The sequence below is a fragment of the Sturnus vulgaris genome, chromosome 14, assembly GCF_052056855.1.
Source record: "Sturnus vulgaris isolate bStuVul1 chromosome 14, bStuVul1.hap1, whole genome shotgun sequence".
NCBI classification, from domain to species: domain Eukaryota; kingdom Metazoa; phylum Chordata; class Aves; order Passeriformes; family Sturnidae; genus Sturnus; species Sturnus vulgaris.
In genome coordinates this window covers 1,910,077-1,927,320 of record NC_142256.1, presented here as the reverse complement: position 1 = coordinate 1,927,320, position 17,244 = coordinate 1,910,077, and the positions used below count along the sequence as shown (strand labels likewise).

The following is a 17,244-nucleotide window of genomic DNA, read 5'->3' as shown; positions in this document are numbered from 1 at the left end:
CTCCTCAGACTGGGATCTTATTTGCAGAATGCTGGAAACCCCAATCAAGCACAGATTATTAACCTTATTTAACAAGTAGAAATATCTATCTCCACACATTTTGAGCACTCACTGTGAACCTCAGGTCCTGCTTTTTCCATTTCTGTTTGTGGACAGAAACATGAGTTCAAAAGATGGATCTCGCTCACCTCATTTGCAGGTCTTGGTGCTTATCAGCACTGGAAATTCAGAACCAGAGCCCCAGTCATCCCAGCAAACCTAAGCAACACTGAGGGAACAATTCCATATTATAAACCTTGCTAAAAAGGGCCTAAAAAAGGCTGAAGAGCGACTTTTGACAAGGGCATAGAGTGATAGGACAAAGGGGGAATGGACTGAAGATGAAGGAGGACAGGTTTAGGTATTAACAAGAAATTCTTTGCTGTGGGGGTGGTGAGGCCCTGGCACAGGGTGCCCAGAGCAGCTGTGGCTGCCCTTGGATCCCTGGAAGTGTCCAAGGCCAGGTTGGATGGAGCTTGGAGCAATGTGGGATGGTGGAAGGTGTCCCTGCCCATGAGAGGGGATGGAATGGGATGAGCTTTAAGATCCCTTACAACCCAAACCATTCTGTGATTCTGAAACAGCTGTGGGGGAAAAGCAGACAGAGAATTCAGTTTACCTGGATCTCCCACCTCAAACATGACAGGAATGTTCTCCATCCTCCCTCCCATGTGCTGGACAAGGCTGATTTCTCTCCTGAGCACAGACTGCCTCGTGCCTGGGGGGAGGTGAGGATCCTGTAGAGATTACTTGCTCCTGCAATTAAAGGATATGACATTCTCTACACTTTAAGGTAAATTGATGTTGCCGAGCAAATACAATGCCACGAATAAGCCAAAATGCACAAAGAATAAAATGGTGGGAAAAGCCCAAAGAATTGAAATGAAAGCTGGTTCTAAAGAACAGTTCCTAATAGCTGAGTGTAGGTGAGATCCTGAGCTACCCTAAATCATCAGCAGATTTTAGTGGAGCAGCAGTGTTATGCACCAGCTGGGACCTGCTCTTTGCCTCCTGTTATTTTCTTGCATTTCATTTCAAAGGAAATGCAGGCAAGCTTCCTTATGAACACTATTCTTCATTAGCAGGCAGAGAAAATTAAACTGGGCTTCTTCATTGTTGCTCCTGGTGCAGAATTCTGCTGTATTTGTAACACCATCCATCCATCTCATTCCATTTCTGATTTGGATGTCACATCTGTTTTTTTGTTGATGCTCATAAAATATTTACTGCCTGCTGTAGCACTTAAAACTCTCATTGTATTAGGGAATTTCTGTCCTGCCCTGCAGCAATTATATCCATTTTGCTGCACACTGGCTCTGCTGTTGTTCCAGTCTTGTTTGTGGAAGGGAAATTGGGGTTTTTGCAGAGGTCTTAGGTGACATTCTTCAGCTTAGGAAGGATCAGTGACAATTGGAGATAAAGAAACAGGCATTTTAGAAATTGGAAATGGATTCTAGCTAATGGAGATTATATCAGTCCTCTTGTTCCCCACATTTTCTTTAATAGGAAACACAAATTCACTCAGTGAAATAAAACATAAAAGAGATCCAAGTTCTTTTTTACTGAATTGCCTTCATTATTTGGCATATAGTTAGAGAACTCTACTGTTTTTCCCCACCAGCCTGGAGGCAGCTCATGCTGTAGAGTGGCACAGCTCAGTGCAGGGGCCAGCAGGAAACAGCTTCTGCCTTTCCAGAACAGGTTTTCTCCCCTATCAATAAAGAATGGTCTGAGTGGGATAGGGAGGTGAAGGGTCACTCTGTTCCCCAATTATCTAGAAATCATTATTTCTACCATCTTTTAAAAATATCCATTTCCTCAGCAAGGTGCATTTGTGATGGGGGAAAAAAGCTGTGATGAATAACTTCTTCCAAAAAAGGAGGAAATGCATGGAAATGATGGGTGTGAAGGCAGAGGAGCCACACCACCATGAATTTGTTGCATCCGAGCTACTTCAACGTGCTGGCAGCTCCTCTTTTGTCCCGTGGCTTTGAGAACAGGTTTCTTTTCACACCTCTTTGACCTCTGCCTTTGCTGCAAACCTGAACTATCCCTGTTTCTCACAAGGAGGTAACAGAGAAGAGTGAGGTTTCTTAGGCATAAAAGCAAGAGCTGTTCTGGTTTTACTCTCAAAAATACAACATTCACACATTTTATTCTATGATCCTTTATACACTTCTTCAGTCTCCTCCAGACACTCAAGTACTTGATGAATTTTGAGTAACTGATTTGCAGACCCAGCTGTTAAAACTGAAAGCATAATTCCTTCAGGCTCTTAGGTCACTTAATCCCAACCATAGAAAACTACAGCCAGGGCATTCCAGGCTGCTGTTTGTCTAATTTTTAATGTGTATAATTGACATCTGACATTGCTTGTGTAGGATCCAGGACATCTTCAGCCTCTGGTTCCCAGTCATGCCCTTAAACACTTTGAGAACACAGAAATTCTCTTTCTGTTTTTCTGGTGATGTGTGCCTTGGATCGACTTGGTGAATATTTGTTGTGTGAAATATTGCTCCCTCAATTAATTTCGGATCTCACCGTATTTTGCAGCTGAAACTTTTGCAGCTGTATTTTCACCCTGAGCAGCTGAAATCCTTGAGTTATGTTTATAGCTATGCTGTTTGCTTGTGGTTTTTTGTTTTTTGTTTTTTGTTTTTTTGGTTTTTTTCTCCTGCCTAACATGAATAAACCATGGTGTTAAATGTTTGGAGACCTTCCATCTCCCCAAAGGAGAAAAATCTTCCCCTTGCTTGCCTGATTTCCAGCTTGTGTCTTGTTTTCTGCCAGCCAACGGGACCTCCAGCAGCCAGCTGTCCACACCCAAATCCAAGCAGTCCCCGATCTCCACACCCACCAGCCCAGGGAGCCTCCGTAAGCACAAGGTATTACGTTTCTTATACCTTACTACACCTCCTTCTGGCCCAGCCCCTCAGATCTGTGTGACACTGGAGCCATGGCCATATCCTCTGGAAGAATAACAGCAACTCCTGATGTTCAAACAGTGGAGTTTGGCCCTTTACCTGTAAAAGTTGTCCTTTTGGGCAAGGTGGTGAGCAAAGCACTGGCCTGACTCTTCCCCTGGAGTTGCTGATGTGTGCTGGAGACTATCCAGAGGGATCAGAGGAGACAACTTAACCACGAGCTTGTACCACTATTTAAAAAAAAATCACTGATGGATGTGGTTTCATGTAAACCCTCCTGTCCTGAAAAGCCTCAAGTGTTGTCAAATCAGGCCCATTAAACAGCAGAAGCAATGCAAATGTTACTGGAGCTCTAAGACATCACTTTAATGATGCTCCTCAAGAATTTATTTTTTTGAATTATTTAAAGCCATGCTCTGTTTTACAGGAAGCAGGTGATTCTTACAGCTGGTGTGGAAAATGTGTTGTGGAACAGTAGCTGGTCACAAACAGCGTGGCCAACAGGTAGCACAGCATCCTGGCAGAGATCAGGAAACCTGTGCTGGCTCATGGATAATTCATGTATTGATTTATTTAAAAGGTACAGCAGCTGTCACAGCATTTTCAGTTCCTGTTATTCAGGGCCACTCTGTGCTGAGTTCTGACTTTCATTTCCTTTGCATTTCTGGAATAGCCACAGTGCTGCTTCCAACAGTTTTCACTTGATACAGGAATTGGAGCTTGGACACAAATGCAGGTGTGAGAGGAAGTCTGGGGGGTTTCTCTTGAGTAAACAGAATGTTCCTCTCAGCCTGACTTCGAAAGCATTGACCCAAAGTTTTTGAAGGATAATTAAAAAATTCTGGTGGTGCTGAGGTTTTGCAGTCAGCAGCCACATGGAACCCACCATGGGCCAGATTGCAGGGGTTGAACTAATTCTGCTTAACAAAGGCAGAGCTGAATCCAAATGAAAACTGTGTTTTCCTAGGGATCTCACTCTGTTCTCAACTTCTCTAAGTCTGAGAAAACATACCAAATTTAACACAATGTCTCCAGATTTATTATTAATTTATAATTGAGAACAGAATTTGGCCCATGGTGTGAGTTCATCAGTTCAGCAGAAGTAATGCTGCAAACTGCATCCTTTGCTTCAGCACAAGGTATTTTCCAAACTTTCCATCTCGTTTAGAACTTTGGAAATGAGAATTTGTTCCTTGGTCAAAACAAGTAAAGCTCACCTTTTTAATGTTTTATGTATGTTTTCAGCTGGCTGATTTATGACCTTTCCTGTGCAGCCCTGAGACCATTTGTAATAGATGGTGACTGCTGAGGGCAAAGCCAACCCAGCTATGATTTTCTCCACTAAGTTAAGCCAATCAGAAAACACAAATGCAGCATTTTAGGTTACCAGAATATTCATGCATCATTGTCTTTCTCCCAGAAGCAATTTCCTGCTCATGATGAAATCGCTTTTCTTTTTTCCCCTTAAAGCTCAAGTGATAAATGCTTAGGTTGAGTTCACCACAAAGTCCTAATTTACCTCTTCTTTTATCAGGGTTTCTGTGAATTTCCTTCCTGAATATTTGGGGTTTTCTTCATTTTGCTCACAGTTATAACCTCTGTGTGTGTGTCAGAGTTCAATAAGATCCCAGGAGAGCTTTAAGCCCTTGAGCTGGGTCCTGTACCTTGTCCCACACAGAACTGTAAACAACTGGAATAAAATGGTTACTCCAGAAAGAGACACTGGAAAAGCTTTACATTGAGCACTTGATCCAAATAATAAACTTGGGATTACTTTATTAACTTTTCCAACTGATTAAAAGTTACATAAAATAGAGAATAAACCATGGAACATGTGATTTTCCTGGAGATTTGTCCTGAGGGCAGCTGTCAAACCAAGATAAGAGCCTTTATTGTGGACTTAGGTTTAAAGAGATGTGTTTAAGGCAAGGTGCTGCTCTTTCATGCATGTGCTGGAATGGACACATTGATCCAGAACAATAAAAAAACACTTCTGGAACAGTCATCAGGAACAGAGATGCTCTTGCTCCTCTGTGCAAGGAGCCTGCCTTGATTTTAGCCTGGAACTCCCTGGACTGTGGTGAGCCCAGTGCATTCCACCCTCGGAGCTGCCAGAACTGAGCACACTCAGCTGCTCCCTTCTGCGTGGCCAAGGGTGGGAGCTGGTGGTGAGAGTTAACATTTCCTCCTTTCTCCCTACAGGACTTGTACCTGCCTCTGTCCTTGGATGACTCGGATTCCCTTGGAGACTCCATGTAGAGCAGCACGGAGTGAAATGTCCATATTGCATTTGGGATACGGCAAAGTACCTCTGCCAAAACAAGCAGATAGGTGACTGGTGCTTTCAAGTCAAAGGACACACGGTTAAATGTCATTTTTGTTCTGTGATTTCTCCTCTCTGTGCCACAAACCAACACCTGCCAGTCTTTAGAGATAGAGGGATACCATTCTTCTGAGTTACAGGGGTGCAAAATGGGCATTGTGAGAAATTTGGGGCCGACGTGCCAACGATTCCGTGCATTTCCCATTTTCTTCTATGATTTCTTCTTCTGCTGCAGCCATGTGGTTTTCCTAGTGTTAGTAGAGTAGCTCCCCTGGAGGTGTGCAAATGGAGCCCTTGCTGAGCAATTTGCAAGCTGGAGCAGAGCAGATGATGTTCTCCACCAGTGCAAACTGCCAGCCTCTGCCAGCTCACTGCTCCTCATTCACAGCCCCACTTTTGGCACCTGCATTCCAACTGGTCTTGGTTTTATTGTGGAGGGCAGGAAGGGAATTTCTAGTTTGATGCTTAATATGCCAGCAGAAGCTTGGATGAGATTAGGAGTGATTGTGTCAGATGCTAAGTAAGGTTAGTACAATAATTCAAATTATTCAAATACTGTTTGGGTTTGGGGTTTTTTTTAATAATTAAGCAAAAAACCATAAATCGGCTGAGTTATCTGGAGTACAACACCTTCCACATGCAATCCAAGGATGCTGCTAGCTGGTAACAAATATTTATACCTCCCCTATGGTATCTCTCTATCTCTGTTTGTAACAGTAATGCCTTGTGAACAGCCAACACTGAAAACACTGTGAGAATTTGTTTTCAGGTTTGACACCCTATAGGTCACTTTTTATAGCAAAAAATCAATACACTTTTTATAGAGGAAAACCTTGTATCTGTGTTTTGGGAGTAAGGATTCAAGCTCCTTCTTTTTTATAAAAGCTGGTAATTTTCTTTTGTTTAAAAAACACATTCAGAAAAAAAAAGTACAAAAAAAACCAACCACAACTGCAGAACAATAATAACAGCAACTCAGTTTAGAAATCTTGTCATTGCTGCCAAAACAGACACGTGTAGGGGGGGAAATGGTCAATTCAAAATATTGAATGTTTTGATAGTTTTTGTAATGTTTAAAACTAGGTATTTGATTTTTTACACTTCAGTATTCCTAACTATGGCCAGATTCTCTACTTATATAACAAATGAAGTTTTGTGATGTTCTGAAACCCGTATTTTAAGAAACTCTTCTATCTGAGAAAAACGAACTCGCTGTATTTAGAGAAAGCTTTTGCTTTTATTAATCAGAAATGCCTCCTCCAGAATGCAAAATTCATCTCCTCACGCAGGGCTGGTGGTTTTTACTGCGCCGAAGCTTTGTCCCAGGCCAGCTGCCATTGCCTCCCTCCCTCATGGACTAAGCTTTGATGAAACTGATTCTTGCAGAACTTTACCTAAATGAAATCTGTGCAATCAAGTCTTTCTTTGTTGCTCTATTTGCCTTTTTTTTTTTTTTCCAACATAGACACCTACTCCCTGTTGCCTTGCAACCCCTTGTGATTAGGATGGATTTTATCCTTTTGATGTTTGATGCTCCATGAATGCTGGGTTGTTCCCAAAGCCACTCCACCTTTTGTTTGCTTGCATCACTGGGGTGAAACAATCTGTGCAGGCTGCATCTTTCAAGGCTCGTGTGATCATACTTATAATGCAACTTTTTAGAAGAGATTTATCAGAGAGAGGCCAGGATTGGGAATTGTCAAGGGGTCGGAGTTATCATGCACCAATTTGCACCCGGTAGTGTTAGTGCATGATCATTTACACCCAGAGTTTTGCACAAGAAACCATTTATTCTCACTGATAGCTTCATTTGATTGAATAACTCTCTGGCTGCACAACTGCTAACTGGTCATTTTAAATATTGTAAATAGAATCCTGGGGTTAGTTCACAGGCTAAGGGCTCGTGTTGAGGGTTTGGTGGGGGGAAGGATGGTGCTGTGGACAAAGCTTGGGTGCAGTAGTCAGCACAGCTCTCAGCCCTTGGCATTGCTGAATTTTGTGTCTGAATGGGAGCAGGTCTCTGAGTAACCCTGTGCCTCAATCTGTCTGTCTGTCCCTGCAGGGACAGCTCTGTTCTACCTCACTGGGGGTTGTGAGGCCAAATGTTGGCTAACATTTGTCAAGTGCTTTCAGATCCTCTAACAGAAGGTGCTGAAATATTCTGGGTGCAGATTTGGTTATGGGTGCTAATTTTTGGCTGTTTAATCCTGTGAGTGCTACTGTAGACATTGGTCATGAGCAAAAAGGACTTTCTTAAGCATAAGGATGTCAAAGGCCTTGGTAATGCTAATAACAATATTATTCACCAGAGCTTTTGTCTTAGGGAAAGCTTTAGTGGGACACATAATTTGACATGCTTTTACTCTCTCCCCTGTTCTGTTGGTGGAAATGTCAGAGTCCCTCCCTGAGCCTCTGCCTTTCCAGGGACCCCGAGCAGTAGCCATGGATGGGCTGGAACTGCAGTTCAGGGTGTTGTCACACGGGGACAGAGGCCATTCCTGTCACAGTCAGGGTGAGCCTGTCCTGCCACCTTTCCTCAGATAAATCAGGACATGCAGTTCCATCCAGGTTCTCTTGCTGCTCAGTGCAGGACATCCACCAGGAATCCCAAATCTTTGCTCTCCTGGGCTGCTCTCTGCAGCCTGAGCTGCTGGAGCTGCTGGTGGGAGGGAAGGAAACTGGGAGATGCTCTCACCCAGTGTCTGTGAGTGCAGTTTGTGTAAGAGGAAGGATCCCAAGGGAGGAATGATCCTTTGTTTGGATGGTCGTTGAGAAGGGATTCCTCTCCTTCCTGCCAAAAGCTCTGTTTGGTTATTTGGAGATGCTTTTCCTGGTGGAGCATCAGTAAGGAACCACTGAGCTCTTCCTCCTGAGCTGCACCTGGTGACACATCTAAAACCTGATCCTGCCAGCTCTCCCTTGGGAATGCAGCTTTCTTTGCATAAGGATCATCCCGTGGTGGGGCTGAGCCCAGAAATTCCTTCAGGGGGAATTAGGGGGACCTTGAAAAGGCCTAAAAAATTAAAATAAATTGTTCAGTGGGAAAAATAGCCATTCAAACCAGCAGAAGCCACAAAGAAAACAGGGTATGAGGTCGAACTCCCAACTTTTAAGAAGCAATTTTCTAGGTAGAAATGCCTGGGCAGTAGAAGTCAGTGAGCATTTCAGCTGTAGCATAGAGTGAAGTCTGTATTAATGCCAATATTGCATGAGTTCTTGTACAGAAATGCATGTGGAATGTTATATACATTCAGAACTAGTTATCTTTGGCTTTGTAGGATCCCTCATCTAGATTTGAATACAAAGAGAAACAGTGCACAGGCATCAGATTTTAGTTATTTAAACAGAAGGACAGCCCTGATCCAGGAAAGAACTTAAAAGCTTAAATTTTAGCACGTGCTTTACTCCTGTTGAGTTATCACGAGATTAAGCTTGGGTTTGGTCAGAAAGCTTTCCTGAACTGCTGTGAATTAATAATTGCTTCCAATATACTATAGCAATTCCAGACCCTGTGAGATCCTGGAGCAGATGATAATAATTCCACTATATACTCCAGAGTTCACCTTTCATATTTATTTTTTTTAACATTTACAAGCACATAAAGCTCCACATGATATAAGGATTTGCCATATTAATTCTGCTATAAAAACCCTGTCTAATTTGCCTCATGAGGCTGCCTTTAGTGCTTTCAGAGACTAATTGAATCACTGAGACGATATTGTTTTAAAACAATACAGTATTTAAAAACAAATTGGAGAAACTCTTAAAGTAGCAGGGCTTTGTTTCTTTGAAATCTGCCTTTATTCAGTATAATTTAGCAAATTTGTATATAAAGATCCCTGTTTCAGACAGTCATTAAGAAGGAATAACACAGACTGAGGGGGTTTAACATTTTTATACTCAGGTGATGGTCTTGACTGTATAAGATGAGAGCAATGCAGCAAAACCTTCAGCCTTGGGATTTTTATTACTTAAAGCATTTATAATCCTGAAGTTTCTGGTTTAAAGCCTCATCTGGTATAAAATTTGGAGCTAGTTCAGTTCCACCAGCTAAATATCGTGAAATGATTTGGAAAGAGTTTGATAATGGGATTTCACTTGGTGGTGGGAGTTGGAAGCAGCTTTTCTTCTCACTGCCTGTGTTTCCAATACCTGCACATTATTTCTGGTCTTCTCAGGAGCTAGAAACACTAATTGTGTTATTTCCATAGACAATAGAAGAATCCTGCTTAGAAAACAACTCCCACATCTCTCTCATGCTCAGCTAGCACACGTGTAGGCATACAAAAAACCCCACACTTGGTCGAGCTGCTATTTCTCTCTCATTTGCTTGTTCAGTACTTTCGAAGGGGAAAAACGGAGGTAGAACTAAAAATTGTGGCAAACAGCAAAGCAGTGTTACACCCAGGCATTTCCAATGGGAAACAAGGGCATTAAAGTGTTAGTTTCTCCTTATCCATGTGGATAACATTTTCTAGGATGCCTTGTCTTTGCTTTTTCATGCCTTTGAGGTCAGTGCTGCTCTTCCTGCTGCTTCCCAGCACACCCTGTGGGAGTGCTCTGGGATTCCAGGCTGAATCCCTACCCAGACACTGTTCCAGGGACAGCCATCCCTGGAAGTGGCATCTTCTCTGCAGGGGCTCAGTGTGGATTTTCCAGTCAGAGCCTTCCCCAGTGTGCTGAGAGTGATTTTGCCACTGACCTCAGTGACCCACAGCCATGCAAAGCAACAGAGAGTTCTCTTTCACTGTAGTAGAGGCAGAGTAATTTTTAGAGAAAGGGATAAAAAAATAGCCAAGTAAAGTAGATATAAAATTAGTCTAGAAAGTGTCTCCTCAAGCTAAGACAATCCATAACCAGAGAAAAGCTCTGTAGGGGTGTGTTTGCCACACACCAGGTTCTGATCACCACCACAATGGAACAAAACATCTTTTCCACGTGGTGACTTAGGCTCCAGGTTATTTTTCTGGTTGCTGATGGAAGCAGGCTGGGACAACGTTTGGGACTGGTGAGGTTCTTTGTAGAAGCAAATGGATGGCACAAGATGAGGATCTTTTTTCTGTGTATCTAAAGAGTCAGGTCAGTCCCTGTAACAGGACGAGTGCTTTCCACAATACATCTGGCAGAGATGCAGCTGAAAACCCCACCTTGGTGTGATTGATGCATCATGGTGAGAGCAGGAAGGTGAAGACTTTAAGTGCCTTCTAACAGCCCTTGGGCTTCAGAAGCAGGACTGTGCATGTGCCCAGCAAGGCCTAGGGTTCAATGGCCTTGACCAAAGGAGACAAGGCACACTTTAATTCTTGAGGTATTTAGCCCATCTCTTGAAAATTGTTGTCTCCAGAGCCACAGATTTCTTCTGGCTGATGCCTCTGTGATCTGCATGAATCTGAGCCTCTCCACAGTATCTCAGGAAATGTTAAAGCTGAGTCTTGTGTGTCACAGCTGCTCCTCAGTGTGGAGTGAACAGGGCTGGGTTTGCTGCAGTGGTGGTTGATTCTGCTGTTCAGATGTTCTTCATCCTCCTCCTCTGCCCCTGGCTTAAGAGCTGCTTTCTCCTGGTGCCTGCAGGTGAAAGGCTGGGAGCAGCAGTGGATAGACCCCTCTTTGTTTTGTTTTGTTTCCTCTGGAACAGTTCTAATCAGTGATGATTGAAGGTCTGAGGCCAAGCTGACAAACCCACAGGTTTAAAAGGGAGAGGGGAGATTTTCAGGGAATAGAAGTAGGTGGATGGAAAGGCTTTTCCCAGCAATCCCATTGCACAGCTGCTCTGACAGGATCCCAGCTGCAGGCCATGGTGTGAGTACTACACCTGCAGGTGAAAATGGGAGGTTTGGGGGTCACAGACCACTGTCCAACCCTTGGGACACTGCTTAGAGGAGGTTAAACACATCAACACCTATTTTTGGCCAATATATGAGCTTCTGAGCAAATGAGAATCAAACCTAGTGGATTCAGCAGTGAGGTTTCAGAGCCATTGGGGTTTCAGAGCTGTTGGGGTGTGGCACAGCTCTGGACAGATCACTTCTCCTTGTTCCAGTGCACAGAGGGCTGGTCCCAGTTTCCCTCCACCTGTAGAGTGCTTTGAGATAAGCTGATACAAAGAGCTTGGTTTTAAAATGTATTCATTGCTCAGCAAAGTCTGAACACTGTACAGGAGCAAACTGTATCTCTGGCAAGTCTCTCACAGACATCTGGCTCTCTCAAAACTCTGCTGTAAAAATGCTTAAATATTTCAGTCATGGTGAAAGACAGATATCTCATTTTTAGTTCCCCATTGAAACCATGGGGGAGCCAGCAACATCCCTGGGAGGAAGGAAATACCCTCATCAATCATACCCTGATCCAGCAGCCTAAATACAGCTCCCACTGCCCCTCTTTTTGTTAGATGTACATATCAGGGACAATTCGTGCTAGTAGTCAAAATATGGACCTTGTGTTTACAAACAGTGAATAAATCTAATTACTTCAGTGGCTTTCTACCAAGAAAACAGTGGGCCAGGTGTTGAAAACCTTGTTTAGAAAGTGTTCGTGGCGAGATGTCTACATGGGAGAGAGCTGCCTTGCAGTGTCCTTGCTTAGTGCACTTGAACTCATTCAATTCTTGTGACTCTTGCTCTTTATCTCCATGAACTCAGGACACTTGAGCCAGTTTGGAAGTTTCTAGGTCTGACAGTTTATCATTCAAACTGAAGAAAAAGGAGGATGCCCAAAGGGAATTAACAAATCTTGGCAGTAGTTAATCTGTCAGCTGAAGAAAAGAAAGTTGGCATCATCAGGGAAAGATGCCAGGATGGAAAACACAGGAAATGAAGGGAAAAGCCATTAGAGGAATGGTGGGGGATGTTTGTTAGGAGGTAGGGGTAGGTACTGAGTCATGAAATGAGCTGGAGCCTCAGAGAAAACCCAATGGCAAGGAGACCACGAGGCACAGCACAGGACATGTCAGTGCCACTGATGTGTGGGAATAATGAAAGACAAAAGCCAAGAAATTCCGAGGACAAACAAAGAAGGAGGCTGGGGCTAATTGAGGATGTGTGGCTTGGCTTGGACAGAGGAGCAGCAGCAGCTCGTGGCTGTTTGCTGAGAGTCACTGTCTGTCCCCCTCCCCTCGGCAGAAATAAAGCCAAACCTGGCTGCAGGCAGGAGAAGCTGGTGTGAGCTCCTCTCCTGCCAGCAGAGCCTTCCCTCAAGGGAAGATCCAACCCTGGGCTGAAGGGCAGCACCAAGTTGTGGGTTGGGTTTATTTGCACTCCTGCCTGTGTCAGATCAGAAATAGCAGATCAGAAATCATTGATCAGCACCAACCTGGCACTCTGGGAAAGCAGGAGAATAATGAGGGCACCTCAGAGCCTCCCAGCCCTTCCCACAGAGTTCAGCAAACTCTGGCAGCCAGGGTGAAAAGCAGGACAGACTCCTCGGGGAGGTTTGCTGGGTTTGCTGTGTGGGCACAGGGCTGAGGCTGACCTTGCCCAGGAAATGCCCAGCCCCTGTGTGAGAGCTGCTGAGCCACCACAGCAATAGGAAGTCCGTGCTGAACAAGGGCATCTGTGTTTAACACTGGTTTTCTCATGAGATCTTTATCCTAAATTCAGTTGAGTTACAGTGCTTGTGAATTTAATTCTAAATCACAAAATAACTGACTTATCCAAACACTTTTTTTGTTGTATAGTCTCAGATTTTTTTTTGTTGCATAAAGATTGCATCTCTTTTATTTCCATAAATTTTAAAACACTCAATATAATGCAAATGGAACCCAATACACCTAATTTTCTGCTGCTTTAACCAGGCAGAAGCTCCTCTGTAATTAATTTATGAATCTATTTGGTCCAAGGTTGGTCTCCTATTTCAAAGATTGATTACTGTTGATAATTCTCGTGTGATTGATTACTTGAGTGCAGATTCAGTTTCCTGGGTGACAGCTGCAGCCTTTGCAGAGGAAACCTCACTGACCCCAGTTATAAAGTGATCTCTTGTATGGACCTCGAATAGCAAGTTAGAGGTGGGAGATATTTTGTGTAGTTTAATTATAGTTAATGATAAAGCTGAAATAGTTTGTTGAAATACCTTAAAAGTTCTAGAATCGAAAATTAAACAAGGAACCTCAGCAAATCAGGGCCTCCTCTATATTTTTTGCTTCTAAAGAGTGTTGACTTTATATCACTTTACTCTCACTCAGCCTACCAACAGACATGCCCTGAGCCCAGCAGGTTTATGGAACTAGAAGTAGTATTTCTATTTCTACCAATATTTTTCTACTCTAGTACCAGGCAGAATAGAGATTTAAGGTTGGCTTGGTTTTTAGAGAAAAGCATTGCCAAGTGTCTCTGGAATAAAAAGAAAGGTTCATTTTAGGTGACTCATCTAAACTCAAGGCTGCTTTTGAGTTTTATCCAAGCTGGTTCTTCCATCTCTCATTGCAAGAGTTACATACAGGAAATGGAGCTAAATTGGAGTCACATTTGCAGAGTGGGGTTTGTTGCAGAGGACAGGGACTCACCTGGCACGTGCAGTCAGGATGGAACACGGTGGTGGCAGCTGGTCAGGGAGAGCCAGAACCAAACCCTGGAAACCCATGCACAGGGTCAGACTTAGGAAATACCTGTAAGGAACCAAATGGATCCCAACCTTGGGCCCAGGCCCAGTTCTCAACATGAAAATTTTTATTTTCAGAGAATCCCTGAGAAACATTTCATGGGGTTAATTTTTATTGTTGTTTGGGTTTTGGGGTTATGTTGGGGGAGTATTTTTTTTTTTAATTACAGCATGGCTGCTTTTCTCCATCTGCTTCTAACCATTGCAGAGCACATATGGATGGACTTGTCATTCACTTTCCTTAGCAGGTGGCAGGTGAAATCCTGTGATATTGTGTTTCCCTCTCACGCTGACCATACAGTCAAAGGGGGGGTTGCTTTTTTTCCTTTCTCTCCCTCTCTTTAAGACAAAGGAGTTTTTTCCAGATTTAGTGTGATGTCTAAAGATGCATCTGCCTAAAAAGAAGAATATCTGGGGAATTAATTGCACTGCTAATTGGTGTTTTTAGATATGGTGAAGCAGGAGCATTGAATGTAAGAACAAGGAAGCCTGTGAGTTACAATTACATGCTAAATTCTGACATGTGAAATTGTTGTTAGTTTGCTTCTTATTAGAATGATGGGTGATCCAAGCAGCTTTAGCACCGGGGCAGTCCTAGTACAGCTGTGATTAGCAATTAGAAGACACACAGGGTCTTTTGGAAAGAGAAAACCTGTCTAGCCAATCTATTCTCTGAGATGACACATTCCCCTCCATAATTCTCTAGATTTTGTGACACTGTCTAGCCTGGAAGCACAGGAAAGGAGGATCAGCCTGCTGGCTTTGCTGTCACTAGCCTTGGTCTGCTTTCTCAGTTACAAATCCTGTCCCAAGCTGAGGTGAGCAGCTCCCATGCCCTCAGCCTCACTGCTCTGGTGTGGAGAGCAGGAGCTGCCTTTGCTCAGGACCCTGCAGCTCCCAGGGGTGCTGAGGGGGGAGATGTGACCTGGAACCTGACAATGGATTAGGGAGGGAGAGCTGCAGCTGACCTGGAACCTGATCATGGATTACTGTCTTAGGCCATTCATCAAGTTTGTGTGATTTCCTCATTAACAACAAAGCTGCAATATAATATAACTGAGAGGCCACTTTCATTTTTCTCTTGTTGTTCAGAGGGTGGGGGTTGGAGGGGCAGCTGGGTTTAAAGTTTAGCTGGTATACTTTAAACTCTGTGTACATAACCTTGGAGGACACGGGGGTGGGAAGGGGTCCGTGGTTATTTTGGTGGGATTGGTAAACTTCAGGATGTTTTTGTTTAAAGAATAAGGTATTTAATTAATGACATTGTACAAAGAGCTATTAATTTAAATGGTGCTTTTGTTCTCCTACCCCAGACCTGTCTAACCTTTCTTTTTGGCAAGCCTGCAGCAATGCTGATCATGTTGACTTTTGTACCTTGGGGGAGTGTGTGGAAGGGGAGGGGAAATGCTTTTCTCTTCAGACAGATAACGTTGCCCATAGTTAACTTCCTGCTTGGATACATACCTTGAATTCCTTTTATGCTGAATTTTTATGTGAAGGTCTCTTCAAAGGGACAGAACAAGCAGAGGTTATTCCAAAAGATCTCAACTGTATCATCTTGTAATATATTGCAGCTTTATGCCAATGATTCCTTGCTTACCTGTACACAGTCCATGCATGTTTTGAACTAATTTTGCATTCTCCATTTGTGGTGAGTTATTTAGCATTTTAACCACCTTTTGTGCCATTCAACTTGTACAGAAAACATTTTTATTGACATTTTAAAGGGAGGGGGAAGAAAATAAAAAGACCCCTTCTGCTCTCTAGTTGTAGGTAGAACTCAGTTACTTAGCAAACAGATGTAGATGAGTGGTTGTAGTGTTAGAAATGTTGGCTTGCTCGTGAACAAGCTCTTGAGAGTAAATGCATGGTCCTGTACCTCTCTTTTCTTAATTAGCTCTTCCTTTCCTCCTGGAAAGATTCTCTCTCTCTCTCTCCCTCTCTCTTACTCTTTGTCTCTCTCTCTCTCTCGTGGTTGTAAAGTACAGATTTGGGCATAAATAAAAAGATAACCGACCAGGTTTGAAAAGCAGTTCTCAACAGGTTCTCTCGGGGAACGTACTTCTCGCAGTGCCTTGCCTTGGCACGTTGATCAGATCCAACTTCCAGGGTACAGCAGGTGGAGATGATCAGTCCCCTCTGATCAGTCCCCTCTGATCAATCCCCTCTGATCAATCCCCTCTGATCAGTCCCCTCTGATCAGTGCCCCACTCTGCTGGAGCTGGGGAGCGAGTCCAGCCTTTGGAAGTTTGGCTCTGGTGGAGGGTGAGGTGCTGCTGGGCCACTGCAGCTGGGGCAAGAGAGGCACGAGCGCTGTTGGCCGTGGCCTCCACTCCTGGCAGTGGTGGCTGTCCCTGGGACTCGTCCCACGGCCCCTGATTTGCGGAGTTTGCACACACTTTTGATTTTCCTGGATACACAGCGAGGGGGTGGGGATGGGATACGGGAATTATGTTGTCGGGGGGGTCTGTAGACAGCTCCTTCTCCACACTCCCGAGCTCTGAGTTGAGTACAAGGGGCTCCTTGTTTATTAGCTGTGGTTCTGTTGGCAGTGGAGGACAGAAAACGGGCAGAGTCTTGGAAAAGATGGGGTCACTCACAAAGATGCATTTTGTAAGAAATGGACTTAAAGAAACCCCAAAAAGCCGTGCCACAAAATCACAAAGTGTACCTAGATCCACACCTCTATTCCCTATGGCTCTTCTCCCTTTCCTTTTGTCAGAAGATTTGACTAGGAAAAAATTCCATTTTTGTGAGGTGTTGTGAACTGTTTTTACTACTTGTAATAACCATCCCGGGTCTGAGTATTCTTGTAATGCAATGCCATGCAGCAGAGAACCTGTCCACTTTATAGCTTTGCTCTCAATATTTGTTACTCATTGTTTTCTCATCTAAATGTACATTTGCAAGATGTGTGTAATGTCATTTTCAAAAAATAAAATTTGGTTTCAATATTTAGGCCGATAAAAACCTTTCTGAGGCTTTTATTTGTGGAGTGTGTGTTGACTGTGACTTGTGAATTATAGAACACTCATTCATTTTGATACCTCAGCTTTCCCAAATCTGCCCCACTTGTATAAAAGCAGAAAAAAGAAAAAGAAGCTGGGGAGGGAATTTGATGCCCCTGAATTAATTAAGATATAAATCTGCCTGACTGAAGCTGCCCAACTTATGCAGAGACCCATCCTTTTGCCTAAAGGGATGAGCTCTGTGTGGGTCCCACTCTGAGAGAAAAAGGGAAAATAAGGGCAGCTCTTTCCCTGTGTGAGCACTGCAGATAAAACTGTGGATTCAAAGCAGCAAAGGTGGCCCCCATCTGAACCCTGCCCTGGCATCCAGGGCCTGGGCAAGGCTTGAGCAGTC

General features: G+C 43.6%; 1 protein-coding gene across 4 annotated transcripts in view; it reads left to right on the top strand.

The window, feature by feature from the left end:
• The window catches only part of DCX (doublecortin), an 82,630-nt gene extending 65,779 nt beyond the window's left edge, over positions 1-16,851 (top strand). For all 4 annotated transcript variants that reach the window (XM_088172951.1, XM_014877159.2, XM_088172950.1 and 1 more), the window contains 2 exons: positions 2,830-2,924; positions 5,166-16,851. In XM_088172951.1, the coding sequence (XP_088029077.1) occupies positions 2,830-2,924; positions 5,166-5,222 (152 nt within the window). In that variant the 3' untranslated portion in view covers positions 5,223-16,851. The remainder of the gene's footprint in view (positions 1-2,829; positions 2,925-5,165) is intronic.
• The last annotated feature ends 393 nt before the right edge of the window (positions 16,852-17,244 follow it).